At 37.9% G+C, this 24,876-nt stretch overlaps 1 protein-coding gene across 1 annotated transcript in view; it reads right to left on the bottom strand.

The window, feature by feature from the left end:
• Positions 1–17,264, bottom strand: part of LOC139740126 (glutamate receptor ionotropic, kainate 2-like) — a 107,572-nt gene extending 90,308 nt beyond the window's left edge. The window contains exon 1 of the mRNA XM_071650708.1: positions 17,169–17,264. Coding sequence (XP_071506809.1) covers positions 17,169–17,223 — 55 coding nt within the window. The 5' untranslated portion in view covers positions 17,224–17,264. The remainder of the gene's footprint in view (positions 1–17,168) is intronic.
• Positions 17,265–24,876: the final 7,612 nt, after the last annotated feature.

Below are 24,876 nucleotides of genomic sequence, written 5' to 3' on the forward strand. Positions count from 1 at the left end.
TAGAAGTGAAATTACTTGAGTACATTGACATGTGGAGAAGTAAAGAAGGGAAGTGAGATAGTGAAAAGAGATAGTGAGAAGAGAGAGAGAGAGAGAGAGGAGGAGGAGGAAGGAAAAGGACAGAAGGACAAGAGAAAGATAGATGATATCATTATACAAGATATTCGACATAATATCGTCATTCGGCGAAATAATCACATTGTAATGACTGTGATATGCGCAAGATCTTTACGTTGTTTTTTCCCCTTTGATTTGTTTTCTCCTTTATGCATTAGCCGCTCCTTCCTTTGTCCATCCAGACAAATTGAAAAGGGAAGTTATTTCTGAGCTGGTATTAGCTTTCCTTGCCAACGAGGCTGTGTTCTCCTCTTTCACGTACAGACTGCGGGACTAAATTGTGTTTACCGATTGGATTAGCACAATTTGTGATTGTAATTATCACCCAATTACAATAATGATATTCCTTCGGGGACCGGAGTGAGGCATTTTAATCAGACACGGAGCCGTTGTGTTCAGCGTGTGCCTTTTTTTGTCCACAGAGAAGAATCTATTACACAATTTGTCACAATGATGACATTATAGAAATACAACAAATGCACAGATATCTATCATGTACTAATCTAATAGATACGATAACATATTTTGATTACATAATCAGATTTTGATCAGTTGCTCGAGTGAAAGGATTTCAAGGTGAAGTACTTTCACTTTCCATTCATCAACACTGGCTGACTGTCCTCTTCATGTAACTAGCAGTCTTGACCTTGGAATGTCATACACCACGAAATTTCATTCTCTTTCTTATACTTGTTTTGCCCTTTGTACTTTGATATTTTATCTTCTTGATATGTTCTTAGCACGTATTTTGTGTCTCATCTTCAAGCAAGACATATTCAAATTGATATCTATTCCCTGAAACCCGCAGTTACAAGCACTGCTTTTGCAGCTCCTTCATATTTTACATCTTAATAAAACTAATAATCTTTTGTATGCAGAGATCTTCGTAGTTATAATCCACTGTTTATTTTGTCTTTTGCATAATTTGTCTGTTAAATCTATAATGTTGCCTCAATGTCAAGTGAAATGTCAAAATAAATGGCCGGAACTGTTCATTAAGTCCCGAATGTGAGACGGTGCTGTTTAGGTAGACAGACAAACCAAAGAGAAAATTGAGTTTCGCAATATCTATCCTCCCCCTCCCCCACAAGGCGGACTCACTGATAAATGTGAATAATTTTACCACCGAAAAATATTTGTAGAAAGTAGAATAAAGAAGTACTAAACCATGAACACGTGTTCATGGTACAGTGTATTATCAAAAGGAAAGTTAGCATTTGATTAGATGACAGGCAACACATTGATTGAGTCTGTACATTGTTTTGTTCAGGTTTTCAGGTTGTTCGCTTCCTAGTTCTTTCTGCAGCAGCGCTGCTATTTTCGTCTAGAAGTGACTGTATATAGTTCTACATCTCATTTCGTTCTATACAACTGATTTCGTCCTACAAATGGTTTGTACATGGCAGACTGCATACCAGACAGTGTTTTGGTCTTTACCTCTTTCAACACACACACACACATGCACACACACACACACACACACATACACACACACACACACACACACACACACACACACACACACACACACACACACACACACATACACACATACACACACACACACACACACACACACACACATATATATATATATATATATATATATATATATATGCAACCCAGAGGAACGTTATCACGTGTGACGTTGGACAGACGAAAGGTTCCCGACTACCGGCAGGGATACCATTATTGTTTCGATTCACTCGCTGATAAGGACATTTCATTCATTGCAATTAGACGGGGACGATTTGATTTCCGCTCAGACTACATATTAGCGTCGGTATCGCGATTCTCTCTTTGATTATGCTAATCATCGTATCGGTTAATGGAATGTAAAAGGCGCCAAGACACAAGTCGCGGTGACAGGAATAACGGCAAATTGATTGCATAATACAATTGTACCTGTATCCCTCACCCAGTGAGAAGACAGATATTATTGAATAGTCTATATAGTTCGTGAGATTGAAATCTCCTGTACATGGGTGACTAAAAGATATGGTTGTTGAGTCGTTAAGCATAGCTTAAATCATATTTGTCTTTCTGTTCATTACACATTAATTTATTTGTGGAAACAAAATCATCTACCAGCAGACTTTGAACTTTCTTAAGATGTTGGATGGATCTAAGCCGAAAGAAGTTATTTTGGCCAGCGTGAAAAAAACATTTATTTCATAGCCAGGTAGGCCCTATAAAGGCGAGCTATTGGTATGCGATTAAAGAAGCTTAATAATTCTAAATGATTTCTTTCCTTTCTCATGAATTAGGTCTATTCTAAAAACTTATATGTCTGTATGTTGTAAATATACTTGCTCGTTTTTGTTTGTGCATTTTTTTCTTTGGTGATTTTTTTTTCTCATGTGCTTAGTTTTATATTTAACAGGTATGGATGTCGAGGGCATAGTCGATAGGATTAGGGGCTGACATTATGTGAAATTCAACAGAAAAATATCACCTACAATCTTCGAACCATTCTGCTATATTTTGCCACGAGTTTTATGTTTTATATTTTATGTTTTATGCTTTGTCAACCATTCTTAACACATTTGACAACAGATAATAAATACAGGAAATTGTGCGTTTTGCAGAAACTTTTTTATCTGTTCATGAGTGCGCAATGTGATGACTAAATCAATTATGAAGAATTGATAGGCGATAGATTATTTCCAGAGTGATATACTATGAAAATACGTGATCTGTATTTGACCGATACCGCGCGAAATGACGACCAATCACATGCTGTTATCACGAACACGTGACTGTGAGGGTGAAAACTCACAGATATCCCAAAGTGATGATGTTAGTGGGACTGACATCCAGACATCAACATTGTCTTATTTGTGTCTGGACATTCCATTCTCTTTCTACCGTGCTGCTTCCTGTGCAGACCTCCTACACATAGGACCACTACACTGCAAAAAGTCCGGTGGTAAATAGTGAACACCGAGCTGGTGTTAAATTTTCGGTGCTCATTTATGGTGTTAAATTAACACCTCCTGGGCCCTGTTTCATAAAGCTATTCGTAAAGTTACGAACAACTTACGAGTGACTGGTGATCAGTTCTGATGTGCTATACTTATCAGAATTTCTATAATTCAGCACAAGAACTAATCACCAGTCGCTCGTAAGTTGTTCGTAACTTTACGAACAGCTTTATGAAACACCCCCCGGGTGTCATTTCCAAATTTTAAACTGTTTTTCGAAGAGTTTCTTAGTAACTGCACTTCTTGTTGATTTTTAATTGAAACAAGACGATCAAGAATTTTACATTAAAATACTAGATTTTTGAAAAAATGTGAAAATAAATTTACACCAAAGTAACACCAGCTGGTGTGGTCTCTTATTGAAGCTGGACGGGTGTTAGACCATTGATATTAACACCAACAAATATCAAATCAACACCATGTGGTGTCATTTTTGAATTAACACCAGTACAGTGTCAAAATAACACCAGGTACAGTGTCAAATTAACACCACGAAGTGTCAGGTGAACACTTTTCAACACCATCACAGTGCATTTTTAACACCTGTGGGTGTGGTCCTTTATTGAAGTTTGATCGGTGTTAGATTTAACACCCGTGGTGTTAAATCTAACACCGATGTTTTTACAGTGTACGTGAATTGTACAGTATGTATGGCATGGAGATTTCACCTTCAAGTCAAGACACACGAAATCAATAAAGTATACCATCATAAACTACATCCCTGCTTCTTATTTTCTGCCTAAAGTGGCATGCGAATAATATAACAGAAAATAGATGAAGAAAAAAATTCCAATCGTGTGCAGAGTTATCGATCTGGAGGAATTTGCCGTTGTAGTGATGGAAAATGAAACATAGAGTGCATCAAACTGTGTTGACCTTAACCATGATAGCGCACATAAACTATAAATCAAAATGGCAGAGAAAATTAAATTGACCGAGATCGTTTGCTTCAAAGTGCGTTTCATTGTCTTAAAGGTAACTCCGATGGCGCCAGCAAACATGATCAAAGTGGAAGTTGAGTATGTACAAGGCTGAGTAATGTTCTTGAACATACCTACTTTCGTACTTTTCCTATTCATGATCGGCACGCACAATAGGATGAGGCTGAAGGATCAAATCAATTTTAGATCACATAAATCCTTAAGAATTACCCGACAATATGTTTGATTTTGTAATTTGATGGCATAATCATTGATTGAATGAAATGATAATAAGTATATTATGCAGACATGTCCACATAACATGTGTACGTTAAAAGAAACTTTCAATGACGAAAGTCGGTCTTCCTACTTCTTCTCAGTTCTATCTAGAATATTAATCTAGTATCAGAAAAGTACAATTTGATTCCGATCAGCTTCAGAAGTGAGACACAAAGGCATTTCAATTCAATAGATAACGTTTGTTTTAGGAATTTTTTATGCGTAATAGTTTTGTATGGCATCTCATTGTGACCACTAAAGGATACTATGTAAGGTCTAAACTGCACTTCTTCATTTAAAAGTATGCCTGCCTGAAAAGAAAGTAGTATGTAATGCAGTGTCCTGGGTGCCATAAACGGCAATACGGAACAGTTCTTTCTGACAGTGTACGGTAAGTGATGACGCACTATACCCTGCACCTTTAAGGCTCTGTAAACAGAGACTCAAAATGACACATCCGTTTCTTTTGCTTCCTACAGGGTTCAGTGCTGGCTGATAAGCCAGTTGTGTGTCTATTTTCTCTGCACATTAGGCCGTCAACCGCCCGTCATCCAAAACAATATCTGAGCTATGGCTCGGCTGCCCCAAGCTCTGGTAGCAAAGACTGCCTTTCCACACTCCGGCCGGTATTTGAATCACAAAGACAATAACAAATCAGACCTTTGCTTTCTTCATCTCTTGGTTTCACTTTCGATTTCCACTAGCCTATATTCCCATCCATACATGTCTTCCGTAAAATTGCCGCCGTTCATTTAGGAGCAAGTATTGAGGAAGGCGGATGTTATGAAATAGCTCTTGCAAGCAAATGAAAATTTACATCTCAAAACCTCCTGGTCAGTGTTAAGAAATCAACAACAACATTCATATACAGTTTGCGTCAAACATATATCCAGAAATGAATTATTAAACAAGAAAGTGGCGTCTGTTGAGATGCATAACAAGAAGACTTTTTTTTTTCTACCGAAACAATTTTTTACGGCCAATCAGTGACCCTAAACCCATTTGTTTGTTTGTTTGTTTGTTTTTTATATGGAGCAAGTTGTGTACAGCAAAATCGCTCAATGATAGTGTGTTTGAGAACCTGAAATCACAAAAACGCTCTTTTGCACTTTTTGATACTGAACCTTCCTACGTGATCGCGACGGAAGAAGTACTTCCGGGGACAAAGATACCATCAGTCATGGTATGGGCAAGGAGGCGGTCCGGGAGGGAGAAAAGACACAAGCGAACATTATAGATATCGGTTGATAAATACTGTTCCACATTGACTGACATCTTTGCAGGCAGTACGTGTAGTAATCGATGGCACCGTCTTTTACATAGACTGTAGAGGAGAGACATATGGTTACCTTATGTCACGTGACCATCAACTACAATGTTATGCTGTCGTTAAGACATACTGCATTTTTCACACACGATTCACAAATACACAACCGAACATTTCTACTGATAGCGTGTCTCCTTTAATTCTGTGTCTCTGCGGTTTGCTAAAACGAGTGTTCATATTAATGACGAGTGTCCATCTTGAAAATGACAGCCCTTCGCCAATATTGTCCAGTGCGAGACAGGATGAGGCAATCTTATACCCGAGGCCAGAGGCGAGGAAGTGTGTATAGCGATGTGTTATGACAAACAATCAAAGTGAGATAGCATCATTAACGGTATTCCATAACCATTCCTATTCTCTCACCAGTTAATTCACTCTCACTCACCTCTCTCCCTTACCCCTCCTATCTCTCTCGTGGATTTTCAGGCAGAAGACATGATGGAAGCCAACTGTGAGTTGTATTCTTTCTGGAGCTTATGGTCATCTTGGCCTATGTCACGAGATCTACCTGTGATAATGCTGGACCTATACCCATCTCTGCCCAACATACAGTATGCACAATGCATTACATCATGGTACATTAATGTACATCAGTTGTCAGATGAGATTCAAATGAGTTCTCAGATAGGGGAAAATGGGGAAGAGTATACTGCTGAAACAGAGGTTAGATGATAATATTTGATAATACATGCTATTTTGTTTATTCCTCATATAGTGAAAATTTTGATTGAAATAATCAACTGATAATTATGTATACACAAACTCCGATCATCTTGTAACTTTATACAGTTCATATAGTTAAATCGATGTATCATAATATTGCCTTTCCTTGATGCTTTCCCCGTCAGTCTGAGCGTCTTCATAATCAGGTTCCTGAGCATTGTTCGCATTGTAAATTTTAAGAGTATTCAGTACCCGAATAGCTGAGACAACTATTTTCTATGTAATAACGGTTCAAAAGACATCGCATTTTGTTGAACTATAATCGACGTGCGCTATTTAACACGGGTACACATATGAGACGTGTTTTTGCATATAAAGTAAATAATGTGATACGTTTGTAATTTAATGAAACTTAATGTATAGGATTTTAATTCATTTCATTTTTTTTTTTGGGGGGGGGGTCTAAAATGTTCCATATTCTTTACCATGTTGGAGTTTGATCAACGCCATAGTATGGGATCCCGTCAGACAAGGAGATGGTATAGGGTGTCGTGAAGAAAAAAATGCAGGTCCCTTGTTGCTTTTACACACTGACAAGTGTCTGCTAATGTTTTCCGTTCAGATGCATTCGTGCGTTACGGAGTCCTTTTGTTGTACGTGTATAAAGCAGACGAAAACAAACACAGAGAGGCGGGGTTTCTAGACAGATTAACCCAGACACTATTTTCTTGGAATAATAGCAGAAATAAATGCACTCCATACATTTCATCTAATGACACACTGAAGTGAATTTATGCTCCAAAGCACTCGTTATTCTGGCAGACAGGTGGACGTGACAATATGACATTGCAGCGAGCTGGGCAGACGAGGTTATAGATCACACAAGCTCTCAATATTAACCACAGTATGTTGATTCGCTATTTCACGTCCTTATTGTCATTTTCAGTTTCTTCAGTATTCTTTCAATGCATTATGATGATGGAATATGCCGCGCCATAAAGATATTACATTTTGTCGCAAGACAAAATACATAATATCTTTGAGTAAAGTCCATTGATAAAGCAGGATGCGAGCTAATTCAACGTATCAAACTAATAAAACTAAAATATTTCATCAAATGCCATACTGGATGATAAGATCTGTAATTAGAGTCCGCACATAGATACAAATGTTGATCCTAAATGACAAACGATGGCACAGACGAACAAACAAACCGATATAACCAATCGTGCCTTATCAGATTTAATAATATTTCTCCAGTCTCACCTTCCTTTCATTAGTATTTCATCTAAATTAAACTTCATGACAATTGACTAGAAACCGTACTAAACATAGTGCTGTTGTCATTATTGATTCTTCACCAGCGATGAGAAGATCGTTTTCCTTATTGTGTTGCCATGGCAGCAAATCTCATAGAAATAGCTAGAGGGCACTCCACACCAAAGATAAAAGCGACTGAAGCAATTCCCAGGAAAAAGCTATCATAGTCACATATTTCTTCTACTACAGTAATAACAATAGGAGACCCTGCCTGAGGTATATCAACTGGGAGAATGTGAAATGAGAAACTTGAAATGAGTATATTAACATTTACTGGCTGCGAATCAATCAGAGAAAGAGAGAGAGAGAGAGAAAGGGAAAGAGAGAAATATAATACAGGGCTCGTGATTTTGAGCTCGATTTAACAAAATGAAAACTGCATCCAATTTTGTAGAAAGACACCGTTAACGCTTTATTCAAAAACATATACTCGGAGTTGTTAGGGATACCTTCGTTTAAAGAATGAGGATTAACAGTGACACGGATTTCACGTTGACCTTATGTGTAATCCAAATATGAAACGAAATCTTTGGATCTTCCCTTAGATTTAATTAGTTGAAGTAGAGTAAGCAGGGAATGACATGTAGGGAATCTTCACGATTCTTCTTCACTCTGTATGTTGTTTACGGATTGTTACTCGGTAGGTGCAAAGTGATAACATGTTTTGGTCGAATAATTGAAATCTATGCCTACATTACCCTACGACCAAACATGTCTAGGAGCATCGTTCTGCACAGCGTTGCTGTGTCATTGTAAAGTCAGGTCAAAGTGTTTGATTTGGCTATGGGGCAGATTGGAACATACTCTCTCCTATTATGTCTAGGTGATATGATTTAAGCTCGAGGCTAATTACAAAATACCGAGTTTTATTAGCACCTCGTTTTTAGAATGGTCCATTTAGCATACCATATAGAGATGTAGAAGCAATATTTGACTGGAATGTCAGGCGACATTGTGAAGTGTCTGAGTTTGTTTCACTCAACGCCCGCAGCGTCCGTATGGCAGCCGTGTTGTATGACAATCAGTACTGCTCAGTACCATATGAACGAGTGAGCAAAGTAATCTCATTTCTCATATGAGAGTATTAAGCATGTGAATTCAACGTTTGTTTGTTTGTATTTTTCAATCGACATGAGTGTTGTTATCAAGTATGAGTTATTCATCTTACAAGAGCACTTCGTTTAGCAGGTGAAACTATTGGAACAAAATTAATGCTTGCACATACAGATCTAAGTACAGACATGAATACAAAATGTTACCCAAACACTTATAAAGCTTAAAGGCATTGTTTAGTTGTGGGTATCGAATCATAATTGCCAGCAGGTGATATGAAACATATATTAAGTTAACGCCTCACATTTAACACGAACTGGATTTTTTTTCAAGATCAAACATCACGTATTGGAGACAGGACTGTTGGCTGTCAAAACAACTTTGCCGACTACTCACCCCCCCCCAAAAAAAAGACCCACAAACAAACAACCAAACCAAACCAAACCAAACCAAACCAAACCAAACCAAACCAAACAAACAAACAAACAAACACACCTACAAGCGAGCTTCTACGACACACCGCTCCGAAATCAGATTAAAATAATGCCAACACAAAATTCTTTTTATTTTTGCGACCTTTACAATTAGTTATCATACATCTCTCTTAACGAAAAAAAAAACTGACAGTATGTTGCTTTTAGCGAATCCTTGAGCGACTAGGAAAAAACATTTTCAAAGTAATTTTTTTTTTCCAAGAAATCAAGAAGAGAGATGAAAGTACCACAGGTCAGTCGTTAGTCTGGAATCTTATTTATACATGATTTGTGCACTTTAAGAAATGAAAATGAGTAAACAAGTTCACTATCTAATACAGGAGTTGTTTGAGTCAATAGAGCTTTACACAATATTATTAAAATCTTGTTTTGATTCCATTCTAGTGAGCTTATCTGGGTCTCAAAATCATATTTAATGTACATTTTTACCCAATACTATAGCAAAACAATACTTAATGTATGCAAACACAAAACTTGATTGAAAAAAAGTTTGTGTTCATTATAATGCAAGTGGTACATTAATTTTATAGTGACGTTATTGGGAATTATTTGAAAAATCAGCACACTACACACATTGATTTGAGTAAGTTTGCTTTGTCTTTTTCTCAGCAATTTCTATAGACCGTTGATGACTACATAAGATAATGACTCGTGGCTTAGGATAACATGTCAAACTCGTCAATACCTTAGTATTACTAAGCAGGAAGTAAAATCGGAGGTATGCTGAACATCTCAGAATTGCATCATGACATCGTGCATGAGGTAATGGCGCGATTCCATCTCAGATCGATGAAGAGGAAAGTTTACGATCCAGCGCTGCGTAATTTAGAATCACTTTACCTCTGTGAGCAATATACGAGCCCTATGGGCAAATTTTGCCCCTTACAATTTGATCGCAGGTAATTTAGTGGCTCGTTGATGAATGGGAAATGGGGTCAATGATGGTAGAAGCTTGCTGAATGTCATTGCATCCTAACACAGGCCTTCCAGTTGCCATGGCAAAGTCATCGACCAACTTAAGCTAAACGACAAAAATTGCCCTCCGCCGGCTGAGCACCGAGTCCCTAAAAGTGCAAACATTGCCTCCAAACAGCTCCTACACAAACAAATCTCCAAGACTCAATATCACAGTATGAAAGCTGTTCCGAGAAGTCCATCTTCTCTGTGAACGAATATTGCTTCCAATGACGTAAGCCAGACTGAGACACTTCCATCATGTACATGTTTTCTGAATGTGAGAAAAGTTACACAGCAGGCTAACAGGAAAACATCATTCTTAAAATGTTTGTGGACTGTGTAGACCATACGCTTCCCCCTTCCTTGGGGAGGCGTTTTGGAGAATTACTACCCCCCCCCTTCGAAAAGTCATGATACATCATAAAGAAAACCAAATAAACTTCATTTTCACCCCGTGTAACTGCAAAAGCTTCCCATCACTTGGTGAAACGTATTCTGCATAAATGAATGAAAAACACAATATTAATTTTTTCCTTGTTAAACTCGACATACACTTTATTGGTGAAAGCTTATATTTCTCATTTGGCCACGGAGAACATAATGACGTCATAATTCTGACTCTGTCAGGTAATTCTTATGATTGAATTATGTACAGCTTTCTTTTATAGGGGACCCAGCCTATTTCTGAAAAAAAAACAACAACACTATTTTAATTGTCATCAGTATAATCAAAATGATTGAACTAGATATTTCCCCAAAGCAGAGCAAGAATTAATTCAAGTTACCTGGTCAAAAACAATTTATCTCAAGGGCTTAATAATTATTGTAATTCAAATCAAACTATATATGATTAGAAAAACTTCAATGAGGGGGGGGGGGGATGATTTCCTTCCAAATACGCTTTTCCTATTTCTATTACGATATTCAGCACTACAATTACAGTATCATCAATATATGTATCATCATAGTACCAATACTGCATTTAGAGGCACTAGACACTACATCCATGCTGGCAGGTTAACAATGTACGACTATGAATTGTAAATTCCTTATTGTTAGGTTTAATTTGCAGTTCCATGAGAGACTGGTTATATATCTCGTTCCATGGCTGCTGCTATAGTAAACCTAAAATCATCCGATTTAATGTATGAGCAGGAAGGTGTGAGTGTATGTCTCATGTAGATATAGAAATACTTTTTTATTCTCAATTCAAATATAGAATCCTGTCTCTAGCTTACACTCATTCATCTCTCCCCAAAATACAAGCTGTGAGTAAATCTTAATCATTTTAATTATACAAAATAGCAAATCACAGGCAGCAAGCTTGGTTTTAGAAAGGACATAATCAGGTTTGACTCATAATCACATATTAATCATGACGCTGCGTGGTTCTCCTCACACTCTGGTTTGCTGGGATCAATGGATAGTGGAGTTAATTAAGTGACGGGAGAGTACTATTTTGCAGAAGAATGTTATTGTTCGTGAGGCGGCTTCAACGGGAAGGAGGAAAATGGACAAAGGATATCAACAGTTAAAGGAACTCTTTTCACTTTTCCTATCCTGTTTCCATTCTTCATGGTGAAACACGCGTACATTCGCTATAGTCAAAGCTCCGTTACCATCGATCGTGATAGATAAAAAAAGACGTTATAGAGGTCATTTGTGTTATGTGTGTATGTATTTATGTATTGCTAACTGATCAAATTAATTATATGTTTTTTTTCGCATTTATGCAGTTATCCATTTGTCTACGTTTAATACTGCATTTATGCAGTTATCCATTTGTCTATGTTTAATACTGATATCCGTTCTCCGTATATAGTAGTCCCTACCGTCCCTCTTATCAGGAGAAGATAACAGAATAGCAAAATGCATAAAATGGGAAAATATTTTTGGGGACATTTTCTATTGTTCAATTTCTTGTGTGTGTCTGGCACTTTTTTCCTCCTCTTTTCAAAGACTTTATATGAACTGATACACATGGACAATAATAATGCAGAAACCAATGAATCATATCAAATCAAATCAACAAATACACCGACTTCAAGCAACAAGTTAATTCAAATTGAAAGTCATTTATTGATTTTTATTCATGATTCATTTACTTTTGTATGCATTACAGGGATGGTATAGTTTGTTTTTTTTTGTATGAGATGGGTGATGCAGATGCTAACTTTTTGAGAGATAAATAGAAACGTCTTATGAAATATTAAAAGAGCCTACAATTCAGGGGCGGATCCAGGAATTCTGTGAAGGGGGGGGGCGTGACTAATATTTCTGGTGGCACTCCGGGTTTCATTTCATATTTTTCTTTTTATTTCTTTTGTTTTTCACGAAAAATAAAGGGGGGCGTGCGCCGGTTGCTCCCCTCTCTGGATCCGCCACTGCAATTCTAAGAGGAAGTCAAAGTTTATTTTTGTGTGTCTAGCACTCTTTTCCTCCTCTTCGTAAAGACTTTATATGAACTGATACACATGTGCAATAATAATGCAGAAACCAATGAATCATATCAAATCAAATCAAATACGGTGAGCACTACCTTTAAGGATCAGTCTTTTTATGATAATACACCGCCCTCATTCAACAACTCATTTGCAATTGTAAGTCATATATTGAGTTTATTCATGATCCATTTACTTTTGAAATGTACTACAGGGATGGTATCATTTGGTATGAGATGGTTGATTCAGGTGCTAACTTTTTGCGAGATGATTAGAAACGTGTTATGAAATGTTAAAGAGCCTACAGTTTTTAGAGGAATTCAAAGTTTATTTGGTGAAAATCGGATTTGCAATGGCTGAGATATCAAAAAAAAAGTAAAAAAGTGGGTCCCACCTTTTATCATGAACTCTTTTTTTGAACTCTGTTTTTCGATATCTCAGCCATTCTAAAACCAATTTTCATCAAATACACCTCGAATTCCTCTTAGAATTGTATAGGCTCTTTCATATTTCATAAGAGGTTTCTCATTATATCACAATGAAGTTGAAAACCTAGAGCCCCATCCAGTCCAAGGTATACTATCCCTTTAACTAAATTACTTAAACATTATCTGATTTATTCAATCTTTAGTCCCTTTTTTTATTTCATTTTAACTACAGGGTGTATGCCAGAACTGTACATTTATTATTTTTTTTGCCAGCTTTAATGCTGCCTACTTGTTGAGGCCCAGATACAGATCATACCAGAGTATGCTGCAACATTTAGCGTATCTTCAAGCTGCCCGCATTCCTACCAAGCAGTGGCCAAGTGGATGATAAGTACGCCAATGCATGCACTAAACCAGTGCGCACTTTCGACCCAGCGCATATATATTTTATCTTCTACTTTTTCTTTTCCTCCGTCTTCTTCTTACTCTTCTTCTCTTTCGAATGCACTGTCTTTTAGCCACTCTAACTCAAAAGATAACTTGTCCTTTTCCCATTTGAATGGTATAGATTATAGAATGAAATGTTACAGACGTAACCTAGGGCCTTAGACAGCAATTCGACGGATTTGTTCTCCCCTGGATATAAAGTATGAATGACGGAGAGAGGCGTGGAAGCTTCAATCCGTTCAAGAGGGCATTGTATTGTGTGAAGGAGTCTTAACGTCCAACAATAGTTAGAGTCTTCACCCACATCGGGACCGGTCAACTCATAGTACATCGATTCGCTACTCTAAGTGATGACCAACTTTACGATAATACTGCCAAGAAGGAGAGAAACAGAGAGAGAGAGAGAGAGGCAGAGAGGCAGAGAGGTATCTGTAATAAGATTATACACTTTCTATCTTTATCTGTGTATTTTCTTGCTTCAACATTTAAGAATGTCTTTGTATTTCGATACAAGAGTAGAAATAGGATCTTATTAGAATTACAAATGTACATTCGCAGTACACTGACGTCAAAATTGGGGCCTCCTGCCTTGATTCTGCCTCCGTTGTCTACCACAGTTCTAAACGAGAGGTAAGCCATCTCCTCCAATTCTCTATCGTCTCACACTTGTTGTTCCTTAATCTCACTTGTCTGTTTATCGATTTCAAATTTGTTTTAACCTCTTGCTTGGTTGGCAAACGATGTTTGCTACTTTCTGGTTTTATTAACTATTCATCTGGAGATTAGTCATCTTTGTATTGATATCTGCAAACGCATATCCATCTTGGGGAACTTGTCTACGGAGTGTTGTTTAGGGTTGGAGACTACCAAGTCTCACTCCAAATAAATATTTAAACTGTGAACTCCTGTGCGGATCCAAATTAATACGCCTTGAGAGATTGGAGAGCTCAACGACTGGTCGATGTAGGGGAAGTTAAGCCTCACACTGCCTTTGGACTCACTTGTAGAAGAGGACGAATGGATTGACTTCTTTTATTGGGCACATATTGCAGGTAGTGAAGATTGAAGGGGTTAAGACAATAATCGATTTGAGAGATAAGATCCTGCTCAACCTGTCTTCATGATGCAATGACGCGTATTATTGTATGTATTGTGTGAGTAGGGAGAGATTAGACATGGCTGCTGGGAATGGAACGCCCAAAGATGGCGGGTTCAAAGCAACGCTATGCATCGTCACAACTCTTATTATCACTATAGGTCAAAACAAATGACTAATGATGTCAATGACAAGAATTGTAAAAGCGAGTACTAGTCTGGAATTGGTGCCTTACGACATTACAACCAATATATCTATTTCACTTTAAGAATAAAAATATTATAGCTTAGCGCAATATTCAGTCGAAGGGTTTGTTCTATATATTAATTTATCTTCACATACTGTAGCCAACCGTCAAGTGCATAGAATACATGATGTATCCTAACTTACTTTGCGTTTTCGTATATCTGAGAGAAGTATGATTATTAAAACAAAATAGCCTGTCTGCTTCTTCATCATTTATTTCAAAATAGGCAAAACTGATTGATGTCTTAGAGGTCTTTGGGAAAACGAAAGCAAATTCAAATTTACGTCTTATGCCGTATGGAGGGACTTTAGATATCGAGAAAGGAAAGGCGGTCCGTAGAGATATAGAAAAGGGGTAAATATAACATGGATATAACAAACTAAGGTCTGCACATACTTCTTTGAGCGAAAGGCGTCTAGAGGTGAGCGTATAAGTCGTTGTTAGTGTTGTCTTGGCACAGTATTAAGATTGTAAGAATATTAGCTGTGATAATCATAACGACTAAGCAACTTAAATAAGTGCTGGGATTTTCACTGCATGAATTGTTGGATAAATGAATGAACACAAAGCATTACATTACTAAAAGAATGTGTTAACACATCGATATCGTATACAATTACCTTTACAACAACAGACAGAGTCACTCTTCATCCTAAGGTGTGACATTCAAAAATTCATTCAAAACAAACTATTTGTCTGGGGTATGTTTTTACATTTCTTGTACTGACCCTTGCAACACCTAAGCATTTCCATCAATGATTCTATGCAAATGTTATTGAAGTCCACTACATGCATGTATTTTATCGCATTGCTATGCAGGGCGATCAATACGGAAATCAATAGTCTTTCTTCCAATGCAAAGATGTAATTCATCCTAGGTTTGTCCGTGAGACCATGGCATTGTTGACGAAACAAGTGAATTGTTTGAGATATACATGACTTGATATTCCAGAAGCAAGCGTGGCGTCCATTTCTACATGTCTATACAGAATACTATGAACAGCAGGCCGTACACGTCTCAAGTCACAAACTCATTTCATTGACATCATTAATTTAATAAGATTTATCACAGCAAAGCTGTCGTTGACGTTTGGTCTGGGCAATTCTCTAATTCTCTTGTGACTTTGTGGTCGGTTGGAGGAGGGAAATTTCGTTTGAGTGGCCTGGAGTATGCGACAGCAATTTTCTTTTCTTTCTTTTTTTCTCTTTCTCCCTCTCTCTCTTGCGCCAGGATTGTGATTTAAATAACAGGTTAGTCTGAAACCGTCAGAACTCAAACACGAACATTTACTGAAATTCTTTTCACGGCAGATTGGCCTACCATTGTTCGGAAATTCCTCAGAATATTCCACAATACCCAGTCTATCCCTTGTATCTAAATAAACCAAAAATGATGCACAAGCGTACACATGATTTTGCATTCCGAGGCGAACACATGCGAGAAGTTTGTGACAATCTCTTCACTTTTCTATGTTGTGACAAGAGTACATTTACTTTGAACTTTCTAACTGCTGTAGGGAAGATCTGTATACATAAATAAAATCTTAAAATTGTACTGTGCTGAGATTTTGCTTTGACTTTTACCGCAGTCATGCTACTCAGTGCATATCAATGTACCCTGCAAATAGAAAAATCTGGGGGGAAAAAACCGATCCGGTGAATGAATGTGACTTGGATCTCAGACGTGATCGGAAAGAAGTTAGCTGTAATTAAAATTGGCCACATTGCATGTTTTGCAGATGACGACAATTAATGTACACCCGATGATAAATGAGGTATGGACATAGATCTATATATTCAATTTCTTACTGAAGACCTGAAGAATTAATATTAACCAAGCTCTCTCTGATCCCCTCTCTCTATGTGTATTATACATTTCCATCTATTTACCATCAACTGCTTTACTCATACACCAACGTCCTCATCCTCTCCCCCACCCCCCACACACACTCTCTCTCTTTCTCTCTCTCTCCTTCTCCTTCCTTATAATATTTAGACTGTATAAAAAATTCCGCATTTTGTTGACATTTGGTAAAACTTCGTGTCTGGTGTCTTATTTTATTAGTAAGATAAAAAATGGTTTCCATACAGAAAGATTCAAAACACGGGAATTTCATGTAAAATTCTACTTTCCGCTCTTTTTGTTTGTTAAGGTCTTTTTGAATCATCCGTATTGATTCAAACCGACCAATGAAGTTATCACTAATAGATCATATCATTATACCTTTGCCATGATAATGCTTTAGGGTCAGGTTGAGGCACTACAGGCTTAATTTAAGCATAATTACTGGATGTATTACAGAGGGTACATCAATTATTACCGACCATCACAGCTTGCCAAGCCCCCCAAATAGGGGAAAAATAATAAAAATAGGATTCCACAAAGTGCACTCACCAATTCGCACCGATGCCTGCCCGGACACACACACGGCGCAAAATCCTACGGCCATGAGAAGACGAGCGACGGGGATCCATCCGCACGGTTTCCTCAGACGCCACGTATCCATTTTGTAATCCAACACGAGCAATCACTGAGGAAGTAATAGCATGTATCACTCTCTCCTTCTCTGTGTTTCACGACCACAAATGAAAATGCTAGTTGAGCAGATGTCTCAAAGTTGAGGAGACGATTGCTTTGGTTGACACAGATGCGACTCCGGCAGTTATCTCCTTTAGAAAAAGATTCCGTTGCTACAGCTGCCGCTGTCGTCCGGTGTTAGGTTCAGTCTACTCCGTTCTTCCTCACGTGATTACCGCTAAGTGATCAGATGTACTCAACTCCCTGTTCCGTCTCTGCAGTGATGGTTTATTCCTTTCTTCAGATGTGCCTTAGTAATGGTGCAGCATATGATATAACAGCACCAACTGAAATTCAAACGAAGAAGAGATTTTCACACTTGTTTCTTTGTAATGCATCATGCAAACAAATAAAACACGAGAAAACCGCTAGCAAATGTTTAGCTATGTCGAGTCAGGAAATGCTCACATAAATCGTTGACAAAAGTTTCTCGTTAATGGGGAAAACTACTCTGCGTAGAGAGGGTAAACCTCTGTGAAGAGCAAAAACAGAGATAGAACAAAACAAAAGAAAAAGAAAGACCTTTCCAAAGAAGGTCTAAGAAAGCCGCGAAGTTGTCGTGGGAGCGTCCGGCCGGGAAACGCCAAACTGCCTGCTGTTCAAACTCTCCGCTGTTCTCTAGTCGAGCTCAAAGCTTTCTTACAAGGGCATCGCATCCGATGGGATAATACGTGTGAGTCTGGATGAGAGTGTGAGCCTGTGTGTGCTTTTCACACACAATGGTGTCTGCGGATGAAACAAAAACACGGGTGAGAGACTATGAGGCAGAGCGGAGAAGACTACATCAGTTATGTGACGTAATGACAGTGAAGCTGTTTTTAAAAGAGTACTATCTTTCGTTTCGCTCGCACTCCTCTACGGATCGTTCGCTGGTCCCAGGGGTTTTGGAGAATGGGCTGCTCTCTTCGCAAGGGGTAGCATTTCGGTTCAGCCTGATGGCATTTAATCGAGGTAGAAGTTTTTGTCTTGTATAGTCAAAACAAAGGAAACAAACCAATAACACGAAACAACATAACCAACCCCAACTCCCCCCCCCCAAAAAAAAAAAATGTATTAGCAGTTGATGTCAGACAATAGTGAAAGCGATGACTTCGGCTTGATAACTTTCAAGTCTTACAAACTGGAAAATTGATTTCATTGCCGTTCGACCCAGTAAGTGATAATCTTGAAGAAATACCTTCTTACCATGAAACACTTCCTTTCTTTTGTCGCAAATCACGATCACAATAGACAGAAGCATACATCTCTGGTCCATCAAACATCTTACTGATTTATGTGCACACCAATAATTATATTATAACTAGCACCACATGATTCATTCTTTGATTTTAGCCTTTTGCTCGTTTTTTATAATATCATTTACTTTCAATTACAGTGCGTGAAGAATGAGACCCATGAAATCGAGTGCACTGGTAGTAGTTTTAATCTTTGTCCCAGGAAAATGAAAGTCAGACGGGGTGATGTTGGATATCTCTTGAGCTGGGAGATAATGCTCCAAATTGTAACATAAGAACTCCTCTAATAACATCTTACCAAGCTCCCTTCTACCTTCTCCAAGGAAGCCCGTAAAGTGAATCCTGTATAGAGATTTTTGAAGCCCATGAAGTACTAGCAACCACAGGTTTGAATTACTTGCTTATAATGATAACTCTACACCAGCTAATAGTATTAAAAATGAAAACCGTATTGTATGTGATGGCATGTGTCTGTCAGTATGTGGGATGTGAGTATGTGTAGTGGGGTGTGTATAAAATGTGTGTGTGTGTGTCTGTCTGTCTGTGTGTCTGTGTGTGTGTGTGTGTCTGCTGGCGTGTCTGTGCTGCTAGTACCTACTGGTGTCCTAGTGCGTTTAGCACGTACTAGTATGCCACGTTGGAGATTATGCACGGTGATAGACTTTTATATGATCTATGTATATTCCATAATACTAATGTGCACAATTTTCTTTCAAAATTATAGAGAAATAGAAATATCGAAATAGTTTCAGTTTGTGTAAACTAAATGGGTTTTACGGGAATTTACATTCTGGTCCGATGGACCAAAAATATCAGTAGTAAGAAAGCTCATTGAAAGTAGCAGAAGACATTATTTAGACGCCAATACCCACACAATAAGAGTAGGATTCTTCGTAGTTCCATTGGTGGACAGGTTGACACAATTGAATAGGTTGAAATTTATGCATACTTGTAAATGTTGCTGTCATGTCCAGATATTTGAAGGAGATGTGGCCAAACAAGAAAAATATGAATTAAATCAAGGAAAAGAGGGTTACCAGTAGGTGATATTCATGTAGCGTCTCGATATAGAGGGTAAAGGATTAATTGTTCCAGTAATGAATATCACAATTCTAGCGCCACTGGTCATCAAAAGGGATTGGAGGTCTGAATCAAAGAATCCTTAGAAGATGTCTTGAGATGAGCACTTCACTACTATTCATCCCCAAACTCAGTAATATGGTGGGAGTGACTCGAAAAAAAGGGATAAGACTTTGTATTTAGTCATGCGTTACTTTGGATTTGTACGTTTTTAAGTATATCATCAAAACATTGTATCAAAGCAAGAATTATATCTGGACCTGAATGTTTAATGTAATCTAAGGCATGGAGAAGCCCTGTGAAACAACATACCACTAGTCCTTGTTAAGGACACTCCTTTGTACCACGGTGACTTGAGTAGATCGGTTTAGACAAATCAATGGCGTACTGGAGGCATGGGATCAATACAGTCTATTGATTGATGATTATAGACGGTAGAATTACTGTCACTCATGTATTCATCTCTTTTTTGCTTTTATCACTTGTGACTTGGGTGTATGACATCAGACCTAGGACACGTTGCCACTTATCTTCAAGACTGAAAATGTGCTCCTATTGTAACCATCACGGACTATGCAGAAATGTCGATTTTGATTAACGGTTGTATGCCTAATTCTATACGATATCTCTAGCTCAGGCAAACATGGTGGCAACAGGAGGTACTGAATAAATGTCTGTGTAGAGAGAGAGATGAGAGCAGCTGCTATCGCATGTCCATAACGTTCACTACTTAATGTTTATGACAATTCATGATGTGTATTCACGATGTAAATTACAGATCAACTGTAGTTGTATCAAATCCTTGTATTATAGCTACTTTATATTCACGACAAAGGATAACTCTAAACAAAGGTATCGTGCAAGCATTTTATACTATTGTCTAATTACACAAAAGAAAATGACGTGATAAAGCCAAAGAGTTAATGGTGTGTAAGAAATACTTTGATGAGCTTTACAAAACACGCAATATTCATATCTAGCACACACCCCACCCCCAGAGAGCTCCGATGGGGGGGGGGGGGGTCACTTTGATCCTACTGCATCGATTCCACTTATACTTATATGGGGAAATAACTCAGTTCGTGATGTTCATGATCAAAGAAATAGATTCTATATCTATAGAGATCTCTATCTGCATAGCTTCCAGCTGTATCAAAACATTTAGAGATGTTCACCAGAGATGTTGAATACAAGTCAAGTACTGCTTTACAGAATGACAACCACAGAGCGTTTGATACGATGTAACTGTCTTCATGTGGGAACATTACTGCATTGATAGTTGCTAGTATGGTCTTAGATAAATATAACAGAACATAAAACCTTATATTGTCCCATTTATGCTCACATCTTTCTTTCTCTCTTTTTTACCAACCTAAAGAAATGTTTCAGTGACTTATGTAACCTAATACTAGTCTCTCCTACTTAGTTCATCGCGGCTGGATCTGCTTCTCACTTTCCCCCTCCCCACCCTCCCCCTTCTCTCTCTCTCTCTCTCTCTCTCATCGCTTCCCTTCCCTCACTTGACTCTATACCGTTTTTACTGGGTGACCTCACACTTTTTCCTCTTTGTTTTACGGTCCGAGTATGTGTGTGTGTGTGTGCGTGTGTGTGCCATGTTCCCAGTAATATGATGTGTTTTTGTATTTGTTTCTATTTGTTCTATGTTTACTTACTTTTTGTAAATATATATGTATGATATATATAGTATAAATCTACACTGTGTATATATATATATATATATATATATATATATATATATATATATATATACATATATATATATATATATATAATGTGCTGATGTGTGTGAGTGTGTGTGTGTAGTAGTAGTAGTAGTAGTACTACTACTACTAGTAGTAGTAGTAGTAGTAGTAGTGGTAGTAGTAGTAGTAGTAGTAGTAGTAGTAGTGGTAGTAGTAGAAGCTGTAGTAGAAGCAGTAGTAGTAGTAGTAGTAGTGGTAGTAGTAGAAGCAGTAGTAGTAGCAGTAGTAGTAGCAGTAGTAGTGGTAGTAGTAATAGTAGTAGTAGTGGTAGTAGTAGTAGTAGTAGTAGTAGTGGTAGTAGTAGTAGTAGTGGTAGTAGTAGTAGTAGTAGTAGTAGTAGTGGTAGTAGTGGTAGTGGTAGTAGTAGTAGTAGTAGTAGTAGTAGTAGTAGTAGTGGTAGTAGTAGTAGTAGTAGTAGTAGTAGTAGTAGAAGCAGTAGTAGTAGTAGTAGTAGTAGAAGCAGTAGTAGCAGTAGTAGTGGTAGTAGTAGTGGTAGTAGTAGTAGTAGTGGTAGTAGTAGTAGTAGTAGTAGTAGTGGTAGTAGTAGTAGTAGTGGTAGTAGTAGTAGTAGTAGTAGTAGTAGTGGTAGTAGTGGTAGTGGTAGTAGTAGTAGTAGTAGTAGTAGTAGTAGTAGTGGTAGTAGTAGTAGTGGTAGTAGTAGTAGTAGTAGTAGTGGTAGTGGTAGTAGTAGTAGTAGTAGTAGTAGTAGTAGTAGTAGTGGTAGTGGTAGTAGTAGTAGTAGTAGCAGTAGTAGTAGTAGAAGCAGTAGTAGTAGTAGTAGTAGTAGAAGCAGTAGTAGTAGTAGTAGTAGTAGAAGCAGCAGCAGTAGTAGTAGTAGTAGTAGAAGCAGTAGTAGTAGTAGTAGTAGTAGAAGCAGTAGTAGTAGTAGTAGTAGTAGTAGTGGTAGTAGTAGTAGTGGTAGTAGTAGTAGTAGTGGTAGTAGTAGTAGTAGTAGTAGTAGTAGTAGTAGTAGTGGTAGTAGTGGTAGTGGTAGTAGTAGTAGTAGTAGTAGTAGTAGTAGTGGTAGTAGTAGTAGTAGTAGTAGTAGTAGAAGCAGTAGTAGTAGTAGTAGTAGTAGAAGCAGTAGTAGCAGTAGTAGTGGTAGTAGTAGTGGTAGTAGTAGTAGTAGTGGTAGTAGTAGTAGTAGTAGTAGTAGTAGTAGTAGAAGCAGTAGTAGTAGTAGTAGTAGTAGTAGAAGCAGCAGCAGTAGTAGTAGTAGTAGTAGAAGCAGTAGTAGTAGTAGTAGTAGTAGTAGAAGCAGTAGTAGTAGTAGTAGTAGTAGTAGTGGTAGTAGTAGTAGTAGTGGTAGTAGTAGTGGTAGTAGTAATAGTAGTAGTAGTGGTGGTAGTAATGGACTGTAGTTGAGGGGACTGCATCCTACAAGTTCACATTCCAGCAGTCCCTCCATTTTCATTCTCAGTCTTCACGAAAAAAATGGAACCTATTTTTATTTTGTTGTTTGTAACATACATACATCTTGTTTGGAAATGACAATACTTTACATGAATGAATGAATGAAACATATCTTCAAGGTAGACTCACATCATTCAGTAAGAATTTTAAGTTTATTGATCGTGATGTCATTACTGTGTGTGTTTGGGGCAGGGAGTATGACACCAAGCTGTTATTATCTCAAGTCTTGTCGTAAAGCCTACGGTCATCTCAGTAAGAAGCTTTGAGGATGTAATTTTGCCACTAGACGACATCCAGTCGAGAGTCATTCATCTTGTAGATTGTCACCATGTAGTAGGTCTAATTACTGCCCGCTGGACGGACTACTGGCTCTGGAAACTAAACCCTGGTGCTATATGAAATTTCTGCTCATGCATGACGTTGATACGAAGACTCCTTGTAAATGACTTATAGAAATCTGTGACTCTGGCTAGGAAATTAGCACGGAGGAAGAACGTGTGTGAATTAATCTCAGAAAAGCGGAATACATTGTTCTATACCCAGAACACAAAACGCATACAAAGACAAAAGTCATGTCTTCCTTTGCATTCTGCACTCCGCAATGATTGCCTTGCAACTATTCAAGGAAGTGTGGAGTCAAGCTGTTTTCCCTACAGTCACATTTAAAACACTTAATATGTTTTCTCCAGGGAAGCGACAAAGGAGTTTATCGATAGCTACACAGTCCAGTAAAGAAAATCATGGGTCAAGACTGGAAGATTTTACATAAAGATTAAAGGAGAAGTGCAAGTAATAGGTATAATTTCTGTGATTTTGTGAGGTAAAATTGATTCAGAGATCTTGGAGACGTCAGGTTGGAACCTGTTCGAATGGGACGGATTATAGCTATTCTCTAAGATCGTTGGGATATATGGCATGATAGTACTATTAATACACACATACCCTACACACAAATGCGCACACACACACACACACACACGCACACACACACACACAATCAAAACCAAACGTCCGGGAAGATTTTGCCCATAACGAATCCGAGGCTCACGACGTGTTTGATGGTTAAAGACTTATAGACACACGATAGACTCATTTCCATGTGAAGTGAAGTTCAAATGTAGAATAAAACTCATTTTACAACAATCTAATCTTTTGATCAATTGCATGCATCAGATTGATCAAAACAGGAAGGCAGTTGTACGGTGCGCTTTTCTTCTTGAGAGGCGAAATTCAATGCTATATATGAATGAATAGGAAACCAAGATGCACCATTAAAGTAGAGATATCTTATAACCACTTGACGTCCAACTGTCGAGGCGTGCCCATGTAGGTTGCCAATAGTCGGTTTATGTTGCTGGTACACAGATCTTGTTCCGAAAGAAATGAAGATTTAAGATATAATTTTCATCAAACTCGAATACGAAAAAGAAAGTCAAAGTCGATGAAAAGGGTGCCTAATCAACCTGTAAGATGTAAATATACTTTCTTTTTTATTCATCCCTTAACATTGCTATTATTATTTATCTATTTGGCCATACAATATACAGTACACTGTCATGTAACATACACACAGGGGTATACGTGTATTAAATGTAGCGGATTGACACATCGGCAAGGGTCACAAAAGTAAAATTCTTTACTATTACCTACACATTGTTAAACAATGTTCCTCACAGGCCTTACACTTATTTGAAAGCATTGAATCCTGTTGTGATGATCTGTGACGATCTCCATTAAGAACTATAAAGCAGTAAGTGCAATGGGGGAGATATTCGGTACATGAACGACGAGAGGCCATGGAATATCAAAGCCACCTTAACATGTCTCCCGATTTGAAACATGTAATAAAGTTTGTATTTACTTAGAGATTATCAAAGAAAGTAGGTTTATGTGATTGAGACAAAGATATCGACTATTAATAGATGCCTGGAGTGAAGTCACACCTTTCTATCCTGATGTCAGCAAGCAATGATTCAAGTATCCATGTTTGATGTGTCCCTATTCGCTTCTTTCATTGTGATCCAAACAGTAGAT

The sequence above is a fragment of the Diadema antillarum genome, unplaced genomic scaffold (assembly GCF_040938485.1).
Source record: "Diadema antillarum isolate AM-2024a unplaced genomic scaffold, OU_Dant_1.0 seq00000836_RagTag, whole genome shotgun sequence".
In the NCBI taxonomy this organism is placed as follows: Eukaryota; Metazoa; Echinodermata; class Echinoidea; order Diadematoida; family Diadematidae; genus Diadema; species Diadema antillarum.